The sequence below is a fragment of the Oncorhynchus kisutch genome, linkage group LG22 (assembly GCF_002021735.2).
Source record: "Oncorhynchus kisutch isolate 150728-3 linkage group LG22, Okis_V2, whole genome shotgun sequence".
NCBI classification, from domain to species: Eukaryota; Metazoa; Chordata; class Actinopteri; order Salmoniformes; family Salmonidae; genus Oncorhynchus; species Oncorhynchus kisutch.
Window position 1 is genome coordinate 4016131 of NC_034195.2, and position 17424 is coordinate 4033554.

General features: G+C 47.4%; 1 protein-coding gene across 6 annotated transcripts in view; it reads right to left on the reverse strand.

Annotated features, from left to right (window-relative positions):
* LOC109867182 (ATP-binding cassette sub-family C member 8-like) overlaps positions 1-17424 on the reverse strand; it is a 148089-nt gene that overhangs the window by 21962 nt on the left and 108703 nt on the right. For 5 of the 6 annotated variants that reach the window (XM_031801713.1, XM_020456174.2, XM_031801715.1 and 2 more), the window contains exons 21-26: positions 9796-9880; positions 7660-7740; positions 7189-7326; positions 6950-7075; positions 5213-5309; positions 2648-2895 (exon numbers count right to left, since the gene is read on the reverse strand). In XM_031801713.1, coding sequence (XP_031657573.1) covers positions 2648-2895; positions 5213-5309; positions 6950-7075; positions 7189-7326; positions 7660-7740; positions 9796-9880 — 775 coding nt within the window. The remainder of the gene's footprint in view (positions 1-2647; positions 2896-5212; positions 5310-6949; positions 7076-7188; positions 7327-7659; positions 7741-9795; positions 9881-17424) is intronic. The other variant, XM_031801714.1, reaches the window with a different exon arrangement.

Here is a 17424-nt window from a genome sequence, read left to right on the forward strand (position 1 = left end):
GATAACCCACACACCTGCCACGGCCCTAATGTGTGAATGACACAGCTTACCCTCTCCTGTAATTATATATGAATGCTTGTGTGTGTATACTCTCCTGTATATATATATATATATATATATATGTATATGTATGCTTGTGTGTGTATACTCAATTCCTAATACCGGTAATAACATTACGTCAATACACAATGAGGTTGGGGAGACATTGCCATGATGAGAATATCAATCCTATCTTTGTGAGGGTAACATTTATTGGAACCTAGAAACGCTTCCGGTTATAATTCACAATCAACGGAGACCATGCAACAACAAAATATATATAAACACACACACACACACACACACACAAGGGTCAACTCAGATAGTCTGTGTAGCCATTTTGTTTGCTATTTAGCAGACTAAAGCCCCCTGGCTTGGGGATAGAAGCTGTTCATTAGCCTGTTGGCGTCAGACTTGATGCAGTGGTAACGTTTGCTGAGAGGAAGCAGAGAGAACCGTCTATGGCTTAGGTGGCTGGAGTCGTTAATGATTTTCCGGGTCTTCCTTTCACACCGCCTGGTATAGATGTCCTGGATGGCAGGGAGCTCGGCCCCAGTGATATACTGGGCTGTCCGCACCAAACTCTGTAGCGCCATGCGATCGAGGGCGGTGCTGTTGCCATATCAAGCAGAGATGCAGCCAGTCAAGATGCTCTCAATGGTATCTTTTTGAGGATTTGAGTTCCCATTCCAAACCTTTTCAACCTCCTGAGGGGGAAGAGGCTCTGTCGCGCCTTCTTCACGAATGTGGGCGTGTGGAGCATTTTAAGTCCTTAGTGATTTGGACATTGAGTAACTTGAAGCTCTTGAACTGCTCCACTGCAGCCCGGTCGATGTGGATGGGGGCATGCTCGCCCCTCGATTTCCTGTAGTCCACAATCAGCTCCTTGGACTAAAGTTGAGGGAGAGGTTGTTGTCCCGGCACCACCCTGCCAGGTAACTGACCACCTCCCTGTAGACTGTCTCATCGTTGCCGGTGATCAGGCCTACCACCGTCGTGTCGTCAGCATACTTGATGATTGTGTTGAAGTCGTGCAAGCCCAAGCAGTCGTGGGTGACCAGGGAGTACAGAAGGGGACTAAGCACACACCCCTGTGGGGCCCCCGTGTTGACGGTCAGCGTGGCGGAGGTGATGTTATCTACCCTCACCCCCTTGGGTCGGCCCATCAGGATGTCCAGGATCCAGTTGCAAAGGGGGGTGTTCAGTCCCAGGGTCCTAAGCGTGCATAACTATTCACCCCCCCAAAATCAATACTTTGTAGAGCCACCTATCTCAGCAATTACAGCTTCAAGTCTCTTCGGGCATGTCTCTATAAGCTTGGCACATCTAGCCACTGGGATTTTCGCCCATTCTTCAAGGCAAAACTGCTCCAGTTTGATGGGCTCAGGTTGATGGTAAGTCATACCACAGATTCTCAATTGGATTGAGGTCTGGATTTTGACTAGGCCATTCCAAGACATGTAAATGTTTCCCCTTAAACCACCTGAGTGTTGCTTTAGCAGTAGGGTGCTTAGGGTCATTGTCCTGCTGGAAGGTGAACCTCCGTCCCAGTCTCAAATCTCTGGAAGACTAAAGCAGGATCCCTCAAGGATTTCGCCATAATTTCTTAAATTCTGACCAGTTTCCCAGGCCCTGCTGATGAAAAACATCCCCACCGCATGGGATGGTATTCTCAGGGTGATGAGAGGTGTTGGGTTTGCGCCAGACATGTTTTCCTTGATGGCCAAAAAGCTCAATTTTAGTCTCATCTGACCAGAGTACCTTCTTCCATATGTTTGGGGAGTCTCCCACATGCCTTTTGGCGAACACCAAACATGTTTGCTTATTTTTTTCTTTAAGCAATGGCTTTTTTTCTGGCCACTCTTCTGTAAAGCCCAGCTCTGTGGAGTGTACTGCTTAAAGTGGCCCTATGGACAGATACTTCAATCTCCACTGTGGAACTTTGCAGATCCTTCAGGGTTATCTTTGGTCTCTTTGTTGCCTCTCTGATTAATGCCCTGCTTGCCTGGTCCGTGAGTTTTGGTGGGCGGGCCTCTCTTGGCAGGTTTGTTATGGTGCTATATTCAATTTTTTAATAATGGATTTAATGGAGCTCTGTGGGATGTTCAAAGTTTCTGATATTTTTGTTATAACCCAACCCTGATCTGTACTTCTCCACAACTTTGTCCCTGACCTGTTTGGAGAGCTCCTTGGTCTTCATGGTGCCACTTGCTTGGTGGTGCCCAAGGCTTAGTGGTGTTGCAGACTCTGGGGCCTTTCAGAACAGGTATTTTGATTTATTTAGGGGCTTCATAGCAAAGGGGGTGAATAGATATGCACGCACCACTTTTCACCACGAGTTTTTTATTTTTTATTTCACTTCACCAATTTGGACTATTTTGTGTATGTCCATTATATGAAATCAAAATCAAAATCAATTTAAATTACAGGTTGTAATGCAACAAACTAGGAGAAACGCCAAGGGGAGTGAGTACGTAACTAACATTTCACCAGGTCCTTTAAAGTAAATACTACACTGTAAGGTAAAGAGTTACTGTAGATTAAAGCCACAGTGTTTTAAAAGCACATTGCCATTTGGTTTGGTAGAAATTGAAGCCTGTCACCTGACCTGAGCGACGGTGCAATTCCTCCCGGTGGCTTCCATCTTGGCATTGATGACGCGGGACGTCCAGTGGGCCAGCCAGTAGTCGATGGCAACCATGAGGGAGTGTTTAAAGAGCTGTGATAGGAGGAGCAGCAGCAGGAGGAGGAGCCCTGCAGAGGACAGGTAGACCCCACAGGAGTGCCAGGGGATGGTGGTGCGGTGACGCATGGCCTGGGACAGATTGTCCTCCTCGTCACTGTCCACAGACTCTTCTGGAAGAACAGAGATTTGCATGAGAGAGGGATAGACTGTGTGAGGGTGGGGGTGGGGGGTGGGGGGGCTGTGTGTGTGTGTCCCCACTATATATATGCCCCTTCCATCTCGCCTCTCTCTGCTTCTCCCCTCCTCCTCTCTCCCCCTATATCCCGGTCTCTCTTCTTCTTCTCCATGTCCTTTCGCTCTCTCTAATGGTTACAATATGACAGGCGTATCTGTGTGGCTAGTGAGGAGCAGGAGGACATGAAGTGAAATGGGACTCAGGAGAGGAAGGCTGTTTCAGCTACTGACTGAAAGACTGGAAGGCAGCGTGATAGGCCATTTCACAGCAGCTCAGGTGGCGAGAGAGAGAAACAGTTAGAGAGAGAAAAGAGAGGGGGAAGAGAAAAGACAGGGGGAAGAGAAGGGGGAGAGAAAAGAGAGGGGGAAGAGAAAAGACAGGGGGAAGAGAAGGGGGAGAGAAAAGACTGGGGGAAGAGAAAAGAGAGGGGGAAGAGAAAAGACAGGGGGAAGAGAAGGGGGAGAGAAAAGACAGGGGGAAGAGAAAAGACAGGGGGAAGAGAAGGGGGAGAGAAAAGACAGGGGGAAGAGAAAAGACAGGGGGAAGAGAAGGGGGAGAGAAAAGACAGGGGGAAGAGAAAAGACAGGGGGAAGAGAAGGGGAAGAGAAAAGACAGAAATATAGCTTCAGCTAGAGACAGAGCAGGGTCATGGCTCTGAAGGGATTGTGGTTGTTGCATTTTAGCTAACCCTAACCATTTTTCTACACCTTAACCAAATCCCCCTAACCTGCTACCAAAATTAAAATCTGACATTCATTTGACAAAAGCTGGATCCCTTCTAGCCATGACCACACGGCCAACTGGTCGTTCAGTCCTGCATCGATACATCGTTTGTTTCATGTGTTGGGTTAGACCGAGCACATAGAGCAGGGACAGTAGACAGGACACATTGACCATGGGGAGCGGAGCAGTGCCGACGACTACCCACCTCTTCCCCTTATCGAAACATACATGACACCATGCGGGCAAGCCTCAGTGCTGACGACTGAATGGGCGTGTCTCCGGGACAGGCCGGAGGGAGAGATCAGGAAAGAAAGAGCGGAGGATGGGAGGGAAAGAGAGAGGGAGAAAACAAGAGAATGGAAATGGCACGAAGCGGAGCATGAGTCTGCGAGCTGCAAGCCTACACGGGAGCCACACAGGACGGAGTACGGGGCGCAGTACGGGGCGCAGTTGCAACACGATGACACAGACTGGTCGCGGACCGGGAACCACTCAGTAAAACCATGCGGTCAACCCAAACCTGCCACGTCTACAAGAGCAGCGGCACCCTGCGCTGGGGTTGTCTCAGTCCACACCGGGGTGACACCAGAACACAGGAGACAACACAGAACACAGAATAAAGAGCACAGTACCACTACCATGACACTTTCACCTCAGCACATAGGATGCATTTGCCCTTAGATAGATCCTGATCTTGAGTCAGTTTTGTGGATAAAGGTAATGATTTGGGGATGGGGAGGGTACGCTGATCCTAGATCTGTGCCTAAGGGTAACTTCTATCTGGACATCACAGCGGAGAGACACACACACAGGGTTTGTCCCAATACTCTGAACCAGTGTGGGACTCTGGTCCTAGGCAGCAGCAGTGTGTTGGTTCTCATTTCCCTCTGGTACTTTATTCTACCATTGGCATTGATTCTTCACCTGGTTTGTCAGGCCTAAAACCAGTTGTTGGTTGAAGGATGAAAACCAGCAGAAAATGTAGCCCCCCCCAGGACCAGATTCCCCCCTTTTCCTTTTCAGCAGATCTTAAAAGAGGTAGAAGTCTCTGGCCCAGGACTTGACTAGTCCACGTCTTTTACAGATCAGTGTTGACAAAGAAAGAGCGCAGAGCGCAGAGTTTGAGCTGAGGTGCTTTACTGGGACATCGCCACAGACAGACCCCACAGGATCACACACACACCGTTAGTCTCACTATCGGTTCAAAAACTGATACTCTGCAGAGGCATCCCATTTTAACACCTAGTAAATGGAGCACCTGCCATTTTGTAGTCTCCACAAACAAAGCATCCTGAAGTAACTAGCTAGTAACTAGTTAGCCCAAAGCATACTGAAGTAACTAGCTAGTAACTAGTTAGCCCAAAGCATACTGAAGTAACTAGCTAGTAACTAGTTAGCCCAAAGCATACTGAAGTAACTAGCTAGTAACTAGTTAGCCCATGCTAACCCCCCTGGTTCCCATTAGTGAGTGATTGACAGCCGGTGTCCTTCAATCCCATTTGGGAAGTTTGTGAACTTTGACCTCTCACCTTTGTCCTCCTCCTCAGTCTTGGCGGCCTCTTTGGAGTACATGGCTCTCCTCAGGTTCTTGCGCTCCAACACCGTCATACTCTCAGGCACTGTCTCCTGGAGAACGCACACGGACACACATCAGAGTTTCAGCTGAGACAGTTTGCTGAAATAGATTTGAAATGAGCCAAAAAGAACAAGCCCCGTTGCTCATCAGTTGTGTGACCCAGTGACGAAGTCGTCCGTTACGTTGTGTACTTCCACCCATAAGGACAAAGCCCCGTTGCTCATCAGTTGTGTGACCCAGTGACGAAGTCGTCCGTTACGTTGTGTACTTCCACCCATAAGGACAAAGCCCCGTTGCTCATCAGTTGTGTGACCCTGTGACGAAGTCGTCCGTTACGTTGTGTACTTCCACCCATAAGGACAAAGCCCCGTTGCTCATCAGTTGTGTGACCCAGTGACGAAGTCGTCCGTTACGTTGTGTACTTCCACCCATAAGGACAAAGCCCCGTTGCTCATCAGTTGTGTGACCCTGTGACGAAGTCGTCCGTTACGTTGTGTACTTCCACCCATAAGGACAAAGCCCCGTTGCTCATCAGTTGTGTGACCCTGTGACGAAGTCGTCCGTTACGTTGTGTACTTCCATTTATAGCCTGATTCTAAAAGTCTCATCAATCTTCACACAAAACCCATAAGGACAAACCAAAAACGGTTGTTTTTTGGGGGAAAATGTTGCTAATTTATGAAAAATACAAAACAGAAATCCCTTATTTATATCAGTATTCAGACCCTTTGCTTTGAGACTCGAAATTGAGCTGAGGTGCATCCTGTTTCAGTTGATCATTCTTGGGATGTTTCAACAACTTGTAGTAAAAGGCTGTAACGTAACAAAATGTGGACAAAGTCAAGGGGTCTGAATACTTTCCGAATGCACCGTATCTGTATATGGTTGTGTTTAATCAGGCAGCTCTGTTTTGGGCTGCGTTCAGTTCGCTGATATGACGTGATATGTTTGCTCCCGTGTGGCAAGGTGAGGCCTGATCAATATGGGTGTAAACATTTGAAATCGCTAAAACTCCTGCGGCACACCGTTCTTCCGGTTGTTCAGTACGGCACCGTTTCCGTTTAATTCATCACACCGTTCTTCCGGTTGTTCAGTACGGCACCGTTTCCGTTTAATTCATCACACCGTTCTTCCAACTGGTTGTTCAGTACGGCACCGTTTCCGTTTAATTCATCACACCGTTCTTCCGGTTGTTCAGTACGGCACCGTTTCCATTTAATTCATCACACCGTTCTTCCGGTTGTTCAGTACGGCACCGTTTCCATTTAATTCATCACACCGTTCTTCCGGTTGTTTAGTACGGCACCGTTTCCGTTTAATTCATCACACCGTTCTTACGGTTGTTCAGTACGGCACCGTTTCCGTTTAATTCATCACACCGTTCTTCCGGTTGTTCAGTACGGCACCGTTTCCGTTTAATTCCTCACACCGTTCTTCCGGTTGTTCAGTACGGCACCGTTTCCATTTAATTCATCACACCGTTATTCGTACTGAACGCAGGAGCCCTGATCTTTTTTCACTTATTAGTCTTCTGACCAATCAGATCAGCTATTTTGACTAATAACTGGGCAAACGATCAGAATTGGGCTGCCCGTGTAAACTCAGGCCTATGAGAGGTGAGGATGTGTCATCATCACACCCCTTTTGACCCTATTATGGCCACCTGGAGACACGCGGTCCGATACAGTACCTTCTCAAACTCTCCGTCCTGCCGGTGCATCAGGGTCTTCCACTGTTCAAACAGCTCCGGTTCAGAGTTCTGGATGTCTTTCAGAGTCCCCTCGGTTTGAGTGGTCCCGTTCTTCATCGCTACGATCTGACCACGGAGGGAGAGAGGGACTGAATTAGTGGCCGTCTGGATGTGAGTGAAGAACGCTGCTTGTGGAAACACAATACACACACATGCGTGCCCGCACACTCTACTCTCACCCAGTCAGCGTGTGGTAGGTACTGTAGCTTGTGAGTGACCAGCACCACAGTCCTCTTCTCTTCTCTCAACAGTTTGAGGATGCCCTCCTGCATCAGGTGGTCACTCAGGTGAATGTCCAACGCTGAGAACGGGTCATCCTGAAACAACACAGAGGGACATGCTTCCATGGCCTACAATCAAAGACAATGTATTCTAGCTTCCTCCCAATGTTTCCAACGCAGAATAAATGAATGCAGAGACGAGGTGAAGAGTGGTTTGCAAAAGGGGGAGAATATCGGTTCTATGTGACTCAACATGATTCAAAAGGGGGAGAATATCGGTTCTATGTGACTCAACATGATTCAAAAGGGGGAGAATATCGGTTCTATGTGACTCAACATGATTCTAAAGGGGGAGAATATCGGTTCTATGTGACTCAACATGATTCTTGTAGATGAAGCTGAGGTCACCGTGTAGACAGGTTCTCTCACCAGGAAGACCACGTTGGCCTGTTGGTACAGGGCTCTGGCCACACCTATACGCTGGCGCTGCCCTCCAGATAGAACTATACCCTGTGGAGAGAGAGGGAGGAGGGACAGAATGAATGGAGGTACGTGGAGTGTACAATCTCAGCGTTATCAGACCATTTTACAGTGTGTGTGTGTGTGTGTGTGTGTGTGTGTGTGTGTGTGTGTGTGTGTGTGTGTGTGTGTGTGTGTGTGTGTGTGTGTGTGTGTGTGTGTGTGTGTGTGTGTGTGTGTGTGTGCGCGCGCGCGCGAGAGATTGAGTCAGGAGCTCTCCCCAAAGGTAGGCTGATGTATCTGCCCTCTTCTTCCTTTACTGCCACTAAGACTCGCTGTCGTGGAAAGATCTACTATCCACCTCTCTCTGCATAACAGGGTCATGCCTATTCTATAGAAGTAGTAGTGCACACCAATTAACACACACACATCACCCAGAACTCAAATCTTGCGTATGTTCACGTAGTCTATTCACGAGAGGTTACACAAACAGCAACATTACAGAAATAAACACCACAATATTATTACAACACACACTCACACAGAAACACAACCAAGACCTGCTTACGTAACAGGATAATGCCTGAACAAAACAGACATGACAGTGTACTGGGTGAGCTCTGGCGAAGCTAGCTTCCTGTACATACAGTACAAACAACCAGATAGGTGGTGACAGGGCTCTCTATAGCGAAAGAGATTCTGTCTCAAACCTGAATACATCAAGATTCTATAAAAGGTTATACTTGATTACTACTATTATAATGTGGTCCCCTCGATTGCCATTTAGTAAGGGAGAATGACAAGAGACAGGTACGAGTGGTCCCGAGTGACAGAAACAGTGACAAGAGACAGGTACGAGTGGTCCCGAGTGACAGAAACAGTGACAGGTACGAGTGGTCCCGAGTGACAGGTACGAGTGGTCCCGAGTGACAGAAACAGTGACAAGAGACAGGTACGAGTGGTCCCGAGTGACAGAAACAGTGACAGGTACGAGTGGTCCCGAGTGACAGGTACGAGTGGTCCCGAGTGACAGAAACAGTGACAGGTACGAGTGGTCCCGAGTGACAGAAACAGAGACAGGTACGAGTGGTCCCGAGTGACAGAAACAGAGACAGGTACGAGTGGTCCCGAGTGACAGAAACAGAGACAGGTATGAGTGGTCCCGAGTGACAGAAACAGTGACAGGTACGAGTGGTCCCGAATGACAGAAACAGTGACAGGTACGAGTGGTCCCGAGTGACAGAAACAGAGACAGGTACGAGTGGTCCCGAGTGACAGAAACAGAGACAGGTACGAGTGGTCCCGAGTGACAGAAACAGAGACAGGTACGAGTGGTCCCGAGTGACAGAAACAGTGACAGGTACGAGTGGTCCCGAATGACAGAAACAGTGACAGGTACGAGTGGTCCCGAGTGACAGAAACAGTGACAGAGACAGGTACGAGTGGTCCCGAGTGACAGAAACAGTGACAGAGACAGGTACGAGTGGTCCCGAGTGACAGAAACAGTGACAGTGACAGGTACGAGTGGTCCCGAGTGACAGAAACAATGACAGAAACAGTGACAGTGACAGGTACGAGTGGTCCCGAGTGACAGAAACAGTGACAGTGACAGGTACGAGTGGTCCCGAGTGACAGAAACAGTGACAGTGACAGGTACGAGTGGTCCCGAGTGACAGAAACAGTGACAGTGACAGGTACGAGTGGTCCCGAGTGACAGAAACAGTGACAGGTACGAGTGGTCCCGAGTGACAGAAACAGTGACAGGTACGAGTGGTCCCGAGTGACAGAAACAGTGACAGTGACAGGTACGAGTGGTCCCGAGTGACAGAAACAGTGACAGTGACAGGTACGAGTGGTCCCGAGTGACAGAAACAGTGACAGGTACGAGTGGTCCCGAGTTACAGAAACAGTGACAGAAACAGTGACAGTGACAGGTACGAGTGGTCCCGAGTGACAGAAACAGTGACAGGTACGAGTGGTCCCGAGTGACAGAAACAGTGACAGAAACAGTGACAGTGACAGGTACGAGTGGTCCCGAGTGACAGAAACAGTGACAGGTACGAGTGGTCCCGAGTGACAGAAACAGTAATGGTGCGGGTCACTGACCCTCTCTCCGATCTCCGTCTGGTCTCCCTGTGGCAGGATGTCGATATCCGGCTGCAGGGAACACGCCTCGATGACAGCCTTGTACCTGGTCAACACAGAAACAGATAATCAGATGACAACTGTGACATTAAAACAAATACCCTGAAATGTCAATGGGCTGAGGAAAGCTGAACAGATTCCTAGTGATTTGTACTGTCAGAGTAACGATATCATGGTACACTGTCCCAAAAAAATTTTACCATTGTTTTTACGGTAATTTACAGGCAGTAAAAGTACATTTTACAGTAAAAGAAATGGTACAGTATGTTACCATAACCAGTTTTATGGTACCAATACGGTTACTGTAATCCATTTACGACATCCAATACTCTTACTGTTATCTATGTACCGTAAGACAGCAACAGTATATTATTCTATGGTTGTATTCAGGATAAACTTCTCCACAGAGAAGAACATTTTAAGAGGATCAAGTTAAACAGTGAATCTCTAAATGGGTCCAACGTACGTAGACCTGCGCGCATGCACGTTTGTAGGGGGCTTGGGGAGTCAGAGATGCTTAACCAAGCAAGAGGAGCCAAGGCACTCTTTTTTTTTTGACTCTAGCTAGCGAGGACGATTGAACTTCCTGATCCGGCGTTCTACGCTCGTGTACAAGCGCGAGCTACACGTCAGGCTAGTCTGGCGTTCTGTTTTACAACACGACTTTTTTTTTGCCACAGAAGCAAACATGTCTCTTTTTTGTATTGCAGTTGCTAGAGCTCGGACTGCTACTACTACTCATGAGAGGGGGAGGTGAGAATTGCTGTCCAGCTGTAGACAACGAGGCTAGACCCTCATCTACATAACACCAGGTTGTGTGTAGTGGCCTGTCAATGGAGCTCATGTACAAAAGCCCAACAAGTTTACCGAGTGACTGTTGAAAACAACTATACTTTCGGCCACATGTACAAATAACCAGACAAATACATTTTCAGATATGTGTTTACTATCACAAGAGGAACATAGTCTGACGTAAAACAGGGAAATAAGAGAAAACAAACACCAGTAATATGGGAACGAGGAAATAAGTTTTAAAAAACATTTACACACAAAAAAAAACAAACAGGTAAATGTATGAATGAGAGAAGAAAAAAAAGCACACAACTATTTTTATAATAATTGCGTTTAGCTAAATCTTATTATAAAAAATAATTTAAAAAGGACATTTGCAAGCGGTACAAACGAAGTAGCAGAACGTCCATCTCGTCTGTGTTTATACTAGAAGGGATGCTGGGAAAATGTGATGTCGACACAGCGGTGGGACGTTGCAAAACTCATTCAATATAAAATAATAACCCCTCAGTCTTCCCAAGGGATAACGCGTCAGGTCTCAATTTCCATGTCGGAAAGAAACTGTGTCGAATGTTGGAGGATATTACAAGGAGCTGGCCCCCTTTTGTGACGACATTGCAACACTGCGCCACGCTCCATCGGCCCCGTCTGCGTATTGTCTGTAGACCCCTTGAGAAGACTTGAATTATATAAAGGGATGAATGAAGCGTCTGGCCCTGGGGCTGTATTAAAGAGAGATGGAGAGAGAGAGGAGAGGGAATGAGAGGACAGATAAAGAGAGAACAAAAGAAAAGCCCGAAGAGGAGAATAAAACAGACCAGCTGTAGGAAGGGAACAATAGAGCAGCGCCTGGGGTAGTTACAGTAAAACGTCTAAAATGAATGCATCCAGGACTATAACATACACGTTTGGTTAAGTAGGTTCTCCATCCTCAAGTCAGCGGCTAGGAGGGTCCTGGACGAAGACAACGTCTGGACTGGGGAACTAAAATGGCCGGTCCAGTTGAGACCGGACCCAACCGCTTCCCAGCACCATCACACTGGGGAACAACAGAGGTTCCGTCCACTACTACGGCATGCCCAAAACTGTGCAGGAACTGGGCCATCTGGCTACAGCCTGCAAAGTCATCGTCTGCAAGATCTGTAAAGACAGACTGTGTATCCATATGCCCCTACAACCTGTGCGGGAAAGAGCACCACTTCTTCAAAAACCTGCCCCAGTTCCTAGGCCAGCAGGGCAAGGGCTAACGCCACCAAATGCAACCACACTAACCCAAATCCCAACCCCCCCACCCCCAGACAACAACGAAGACACAGAACCAGACCCCAGACCTCCCCACAGGCACCGCCCAATCCACCACCCAAGATGTCCCAGAAACAGCACCCACCTCTGTCCCCCCCCCAACAAATCCCGTCCTAGCCACCCCCCCCTCGTCAAAGGGAAGCCAGTTTCGAAAGTTACCATACAACCGGAAGAACCCCTCGCCTCACAACTCCTTTTCTTAGATGATGATGACCCAAACTGGACAAAAAAAATTACCAAACGTAAAAGACCAGACAAACAACAGACCAACAAGAGACCTGACAAACAACAGACCAACAAGAGACCAGACCAGACAAGAGACCAACAAGAGATCAGACAAACAACAGACCAACAAGAGACCAGACAAACATCAGACCAGACAAGAGACCAACAAGAGACCAGACAAACAACAGACCAACAAGAGACCAGACAACAGGCCAGACAAACAGACCAACAAGAGATCAGACAAACAACAGATCAACAAGAGACCAGACAAACAACAGATCAACAAGAGACCAGACAAGAGACCAGACAAGAAACCAGACAAACAACAGACCAGACAAGAGACCAGACAAACAGACCAACAAGAGACCAGACAAGAGACCAGACCAACAAGAGACCAGACCAACAAGAGACCAGACCAACAAGAGACCAGACAAGAGACCAGACCAACAAGAGACCAGACAAGAGACCAGACAAGAGACCAGACCAACAAGAGACCAGACAAGAGACCAGACCAACAAGAGACCAGACAAGAGACCAGACCAACAAGAGACCAGACAAGAGACCAGACCAACAAGAGACCAGACAAGAGACCAGACCAACAAGAGACCAGACAAGAGACCAGACCAACAAGAGACCAGACAAGAGACCAGACCAACAAGAGACCAGACAAGAGACCAGACCAACAAGAGACCAGACAAGAGAACAGACCAACAAGAGACCAGACAAGAGACCAGACCAACAAGAGACCAGACAAGAGACCAGACCAACAAGAGACCAGACAAGAGACCAGACCAACAAGAGACTAGACAAGAGACCAGACAAACAACAGACTAGACAAGAGACCAGACAAACAACAGACCAACAAGAGACCAGACAAACAACAGACCAACAAGAGACCAGACAAACAACAGACCAGACAAGACACCAGACAAACAAGACACCAGACACCAGACAAGACACCAGACAAACAAGAGACCAGACAAACAAGAGACCAGACAAGACACCAGACAAACAAGAGACCAGACAAACAAGAGACCAGACAAACAACAGACCAACAAGAGACCAGAAAAGAGACCAGACAAACAACAGACCAGACAAGAGACCAGAGAAACAACAGACCAGACAAACAACAGACCAGACAAGAGACCAGACAAACAACAGACCAGACAAGACACCAGACAAACAAGAGACCAGACAAGACACCAGACAAACAAGAGACCAGACAAGACACCAGACCAACAAGAGACCAGACAAGAGACCAGACCAACAAGAGACCAGACAAGAGACCAGACCAACAAGAGACCAGACCAACAAGAGACTAGACAAGAGACCAGACAAACAACAGACCAACAAGAGACCAGACAAACAACAGACCAACAAGAGACCAGACAAACAACAGACCAACAAGAGACCAGACAAACAACAGACCAGACAAGACACCAGACAAACAAGAGACCAGACAAACAAGAGACCAGACAAGACACCAGACAAACAAGAGACCAGACAAACAAGAGACCAGACAAGACACCAGACAAACAAGAGACCAGACAAACAACAGACCAACAAGAGACCAGAAAAGAGACCAGACAAACAACAGACCAGACAAGAGACCAGAGAAACAACAGACCAGACAAACAACAGACGGAACAAGAGACCAGACAAACAAGAGACCAGACAAACAACAGACGGAACAAGAGACCAGACAAACAAGAGACCAGACAAGAGACCAGACAAGAGACCAGACAAGAGACCAGACAAGAGACCAGACAAGAGACCAGACAAACAACAGACCAACAAGAGACCAGACAAGAGACCAGACAAACAACAGACCAACAAGAGACCAGACAAGAGACCAGACAAACAACAGACCAACAAGAGACCAGACAAACAACAGACCAACAAGAGACCAGACCTGAAGACCACCCCAGAAACCAAACCCTGATGCCAGAAAACACAACCTATCCCTCTGAGAAACTGTCACCCCCCCCCCCCCCCCCTTGACCCCCCTACCACCAGGAAGACTGTGGGGAGGCACACCAAGACCTGTGAACAGCCAAGATCCACCCAACAACACAAACGACCTGCTAGAGGCCCTCATCCACATCTGAAAAAAAAAAAATTTCATTTGAGTTGCCTCTTCGTTAATTCTCCTGCCCCCACAAAAAAAAAACGTAATGTGAAAAAGTCGATTTTCATCCCGGGCCTATATTCTAAGACTTGATTGGGGTTTGGCCGGCCCGGGTTTAGCGCAACCTTGTAACCTACTGTATGTGTGAGAACAACGGGTGGCCGTGGCTGTGCGAGAAGTGCGTCTGTATCTCCCACATAACTAGAATGAGATTCACTTTCTATGAACTCTCTCCCTCTCTTCTCCGATAGACATTTTTTTATTTTTTTATTTATTTTACCTTTATTTAACCAGGTAGGCAAGTTGAGAACAAGTTCTCATTTACAATTGCGACCTGGCCAAGATAAAGCAAAGCAGTTCGACAGATAAAACGACACAGAGTTACACATGGAGTAAAAACAAACATACAGTCAATAATGCAGTATAAACAAGTCTATATACAATGTGAGCAAATGAGGTGAGAAGGGAGGTAAAGGCAAAAAAGGCCATGATGGCAAAGTAAATACAATATAGCAAGTAAAATACTGGAATGGTAGTTTTGCAATGGAAGAATGTGCAAAGTAGAAATAAAAAATAATGGGGTGCAAAGGAGCAAAATAAATAAATAAATAAAAATTAAATACAGTTGGGAAAGAGGTAGTTGTTTGGGCTAAATTATAGGTGGGCTATGTACAGGTGCAGTAATCTGTGAGCTGCTCTGACAGTTGGTGCTTAAAGCTAGTGAGGGAGATAAGTGTTTCCAGTTTCAGAGATTTTTGTAGTTCGTTCCAGTCATTGGCAGCAGAGAACTGGAAGGAGAGGCGGCCAAAGAAAGAATTGGTTTTGGGGGTGACTAGAGAGATATACCTGCTGGAGCGTGTGCTACAGGTGGGAGATGCTATGGTGACCAGCGAGCTGAGATAAGGGGGGACTTTACCTAGCAGGGTCTTGTAGATGACATGGAGCCAGTGGGTTTGGCGACGAGTATGAAGCGAGGGCCAGCCAACGAGAGCGTACAGGTCGCAATGGTGGGTAGTATATGGGGCTTTGGTGATAAAACGGATTGCACTGTGATAGACTGCATCCAATTTGTTGAGTAGGGTATTGGAGGCTATTTTGTAAATGACATCGCCAAAGTCGAGGATTGGTAGGATGGTTAGTTTTACAAGGGTATGTTTGGCAGCATGAGTGAAGGATGCTTTGTTGCGAAATAGGAAGCCAATTCTAGATTTAACTTTGGATTGGAGATGTTTGATATGGGTCTGGAAGGAGAGTTTACAATCTAACCAGACACCTAAGTATTTGTAGTTGTCCACGTATTTAAGTCAGAGCCGTCCAGAGTAGTGATGTTGGACAGGCGGGTAGGTGCAGGTAGCGATCGGTTGAAGAGCATGCATTTAGTTTTACTTGTATTTAAGAGCAATTGGAGGCCACGGAAGGAGAGTTGTATGGCATTGAAGCTTGCCTGGAGGGTTGTTAACACAGTGTCCAAAGAAGGGCCGGAAGTATACAGAATGGTGTCGTCTGCGTAGAGGTGGATCAGGGACTCACCAGCAGCAAGAGCGACCTCATTGATGTATACAGAGAAGAGAGTCGGTCCAAGAATTGAACCCTGTGGCACCCCCATAGAGACTGCCAGAGGTCCGGACAGCAGACCCTCCGATTTGACACACTGAACTCTATCAGAGAAGTAGTTGGTGAACCAGGCGAGGCAATCATTTGAGAAACCAAGGCTGTCGAGTCTGCCGATGAGGATATGGTGATTGACAGAGTCGAAAGCCTTGGCCAGATCAATGAATACGGCTGCACAGTAATGTTTCTTATCGATGGCGGTTAAGATATCGTTTAGGACCTTGAGCGTGGCTGAGGTGCACCCATGACCAGCTCTGAAACCAGATTGCATAGCAGAGAAGGTATGGTGAGATTCGAAATGGTCGGTAATCTGTTTGTTGACTTGGCTTTCGAAGACCTTAGAAAGGCACGGTAGGATAGATATAGGTCTGTAGCAGTTTGGGTCAAGAGTGTCCCCCCCTTTGAAGAGGGGGATGACCGCAGCTGCTTTCCAATCTTTGGGAATCTCAGACGACACGAAAGAGAGGTTGAACAGGCTAGTAATAGGGGTGGCAACAATTTCGGCAGATAATTTTAGAAAGAAAGGGTCCAGATTGTCTAGCCCGGCTGATTTGTAGGGGTCCAGATTTTGCAGCTCTTTCAGAACATCAGCTGAATGGATTTGGGAGAAGGAGAAATGGGGAAGGCTTGGGCGAGTTGCTGTTGGGGGTGCAGTGCTGTTGTCCGGGGTAGGAGTAGCCAGGTGGAAAGCATGGCCAGCCGTAGAAAAATGCTTATTGAAATTCTCAATTATGGTGGATTTATCAGTGGTGACAGTGTTTCCTATCTTCAGTGCAGTGGGCAGCTGGGAGGAGGTGTTCTTATTCTCCATGGACTTTACAGTGTCCCAGAACTTTTTTGAGTTAGTGTTGCAGGAAGCAAATTTCTGCTTGAAAAAGCTAGCCTTGGCTTTTCTAACTGCCTGTGTATAATGATTTCTAGCTTCCCTGAACAGCTGCATATCACGGGGGCTGTTCGATGCTAATGCAGAACGCCATAGGATGTTTTTGTGTTGGTTAAGGGCAGTCAGGTCTGGGGAGAACCAAGGGCTATATCTGTTCCTGGTTCTAAATTTCTTGAATGGGGCATGTTTATTTAGGATGGTTAGGAAGGCATTTAAAAAAAATATCCAGGCATCCTCTACTGACGGGATGAGATCAATATCCTTCCAGGATACCCCGGCCAGGTCGATTAGAAAGGCCTGCTCGCAGAAGTGTTTCAGGGAGCGTTTTACAGTGATGAGTGGTGGTCGTTTGACCGCTGACCCATTACGGATGCAGGCAATGAGGCAGTGATCGCTGAGATCTTGGTTGAAGACAGCAGAGGTGTATTTAGAGGGGAAGTTGGTTAGGATGATATCTATGAGGGTGCCCGTGTTTAAGGTTTTGGGGAGGTACCTGGTAGGTTCATTGATAATTTGTGTGAGATTGAGGGCATCAAGTTTAGATTGTAGGATGGCTGGGGTGTTAAGCATGTTCCAGTTTAGGTCGCCTAGCAGCACGAACTCTGAAGATAGATGGGGGGCAATCAGTTCAGATATGGTGTCCAGAGCA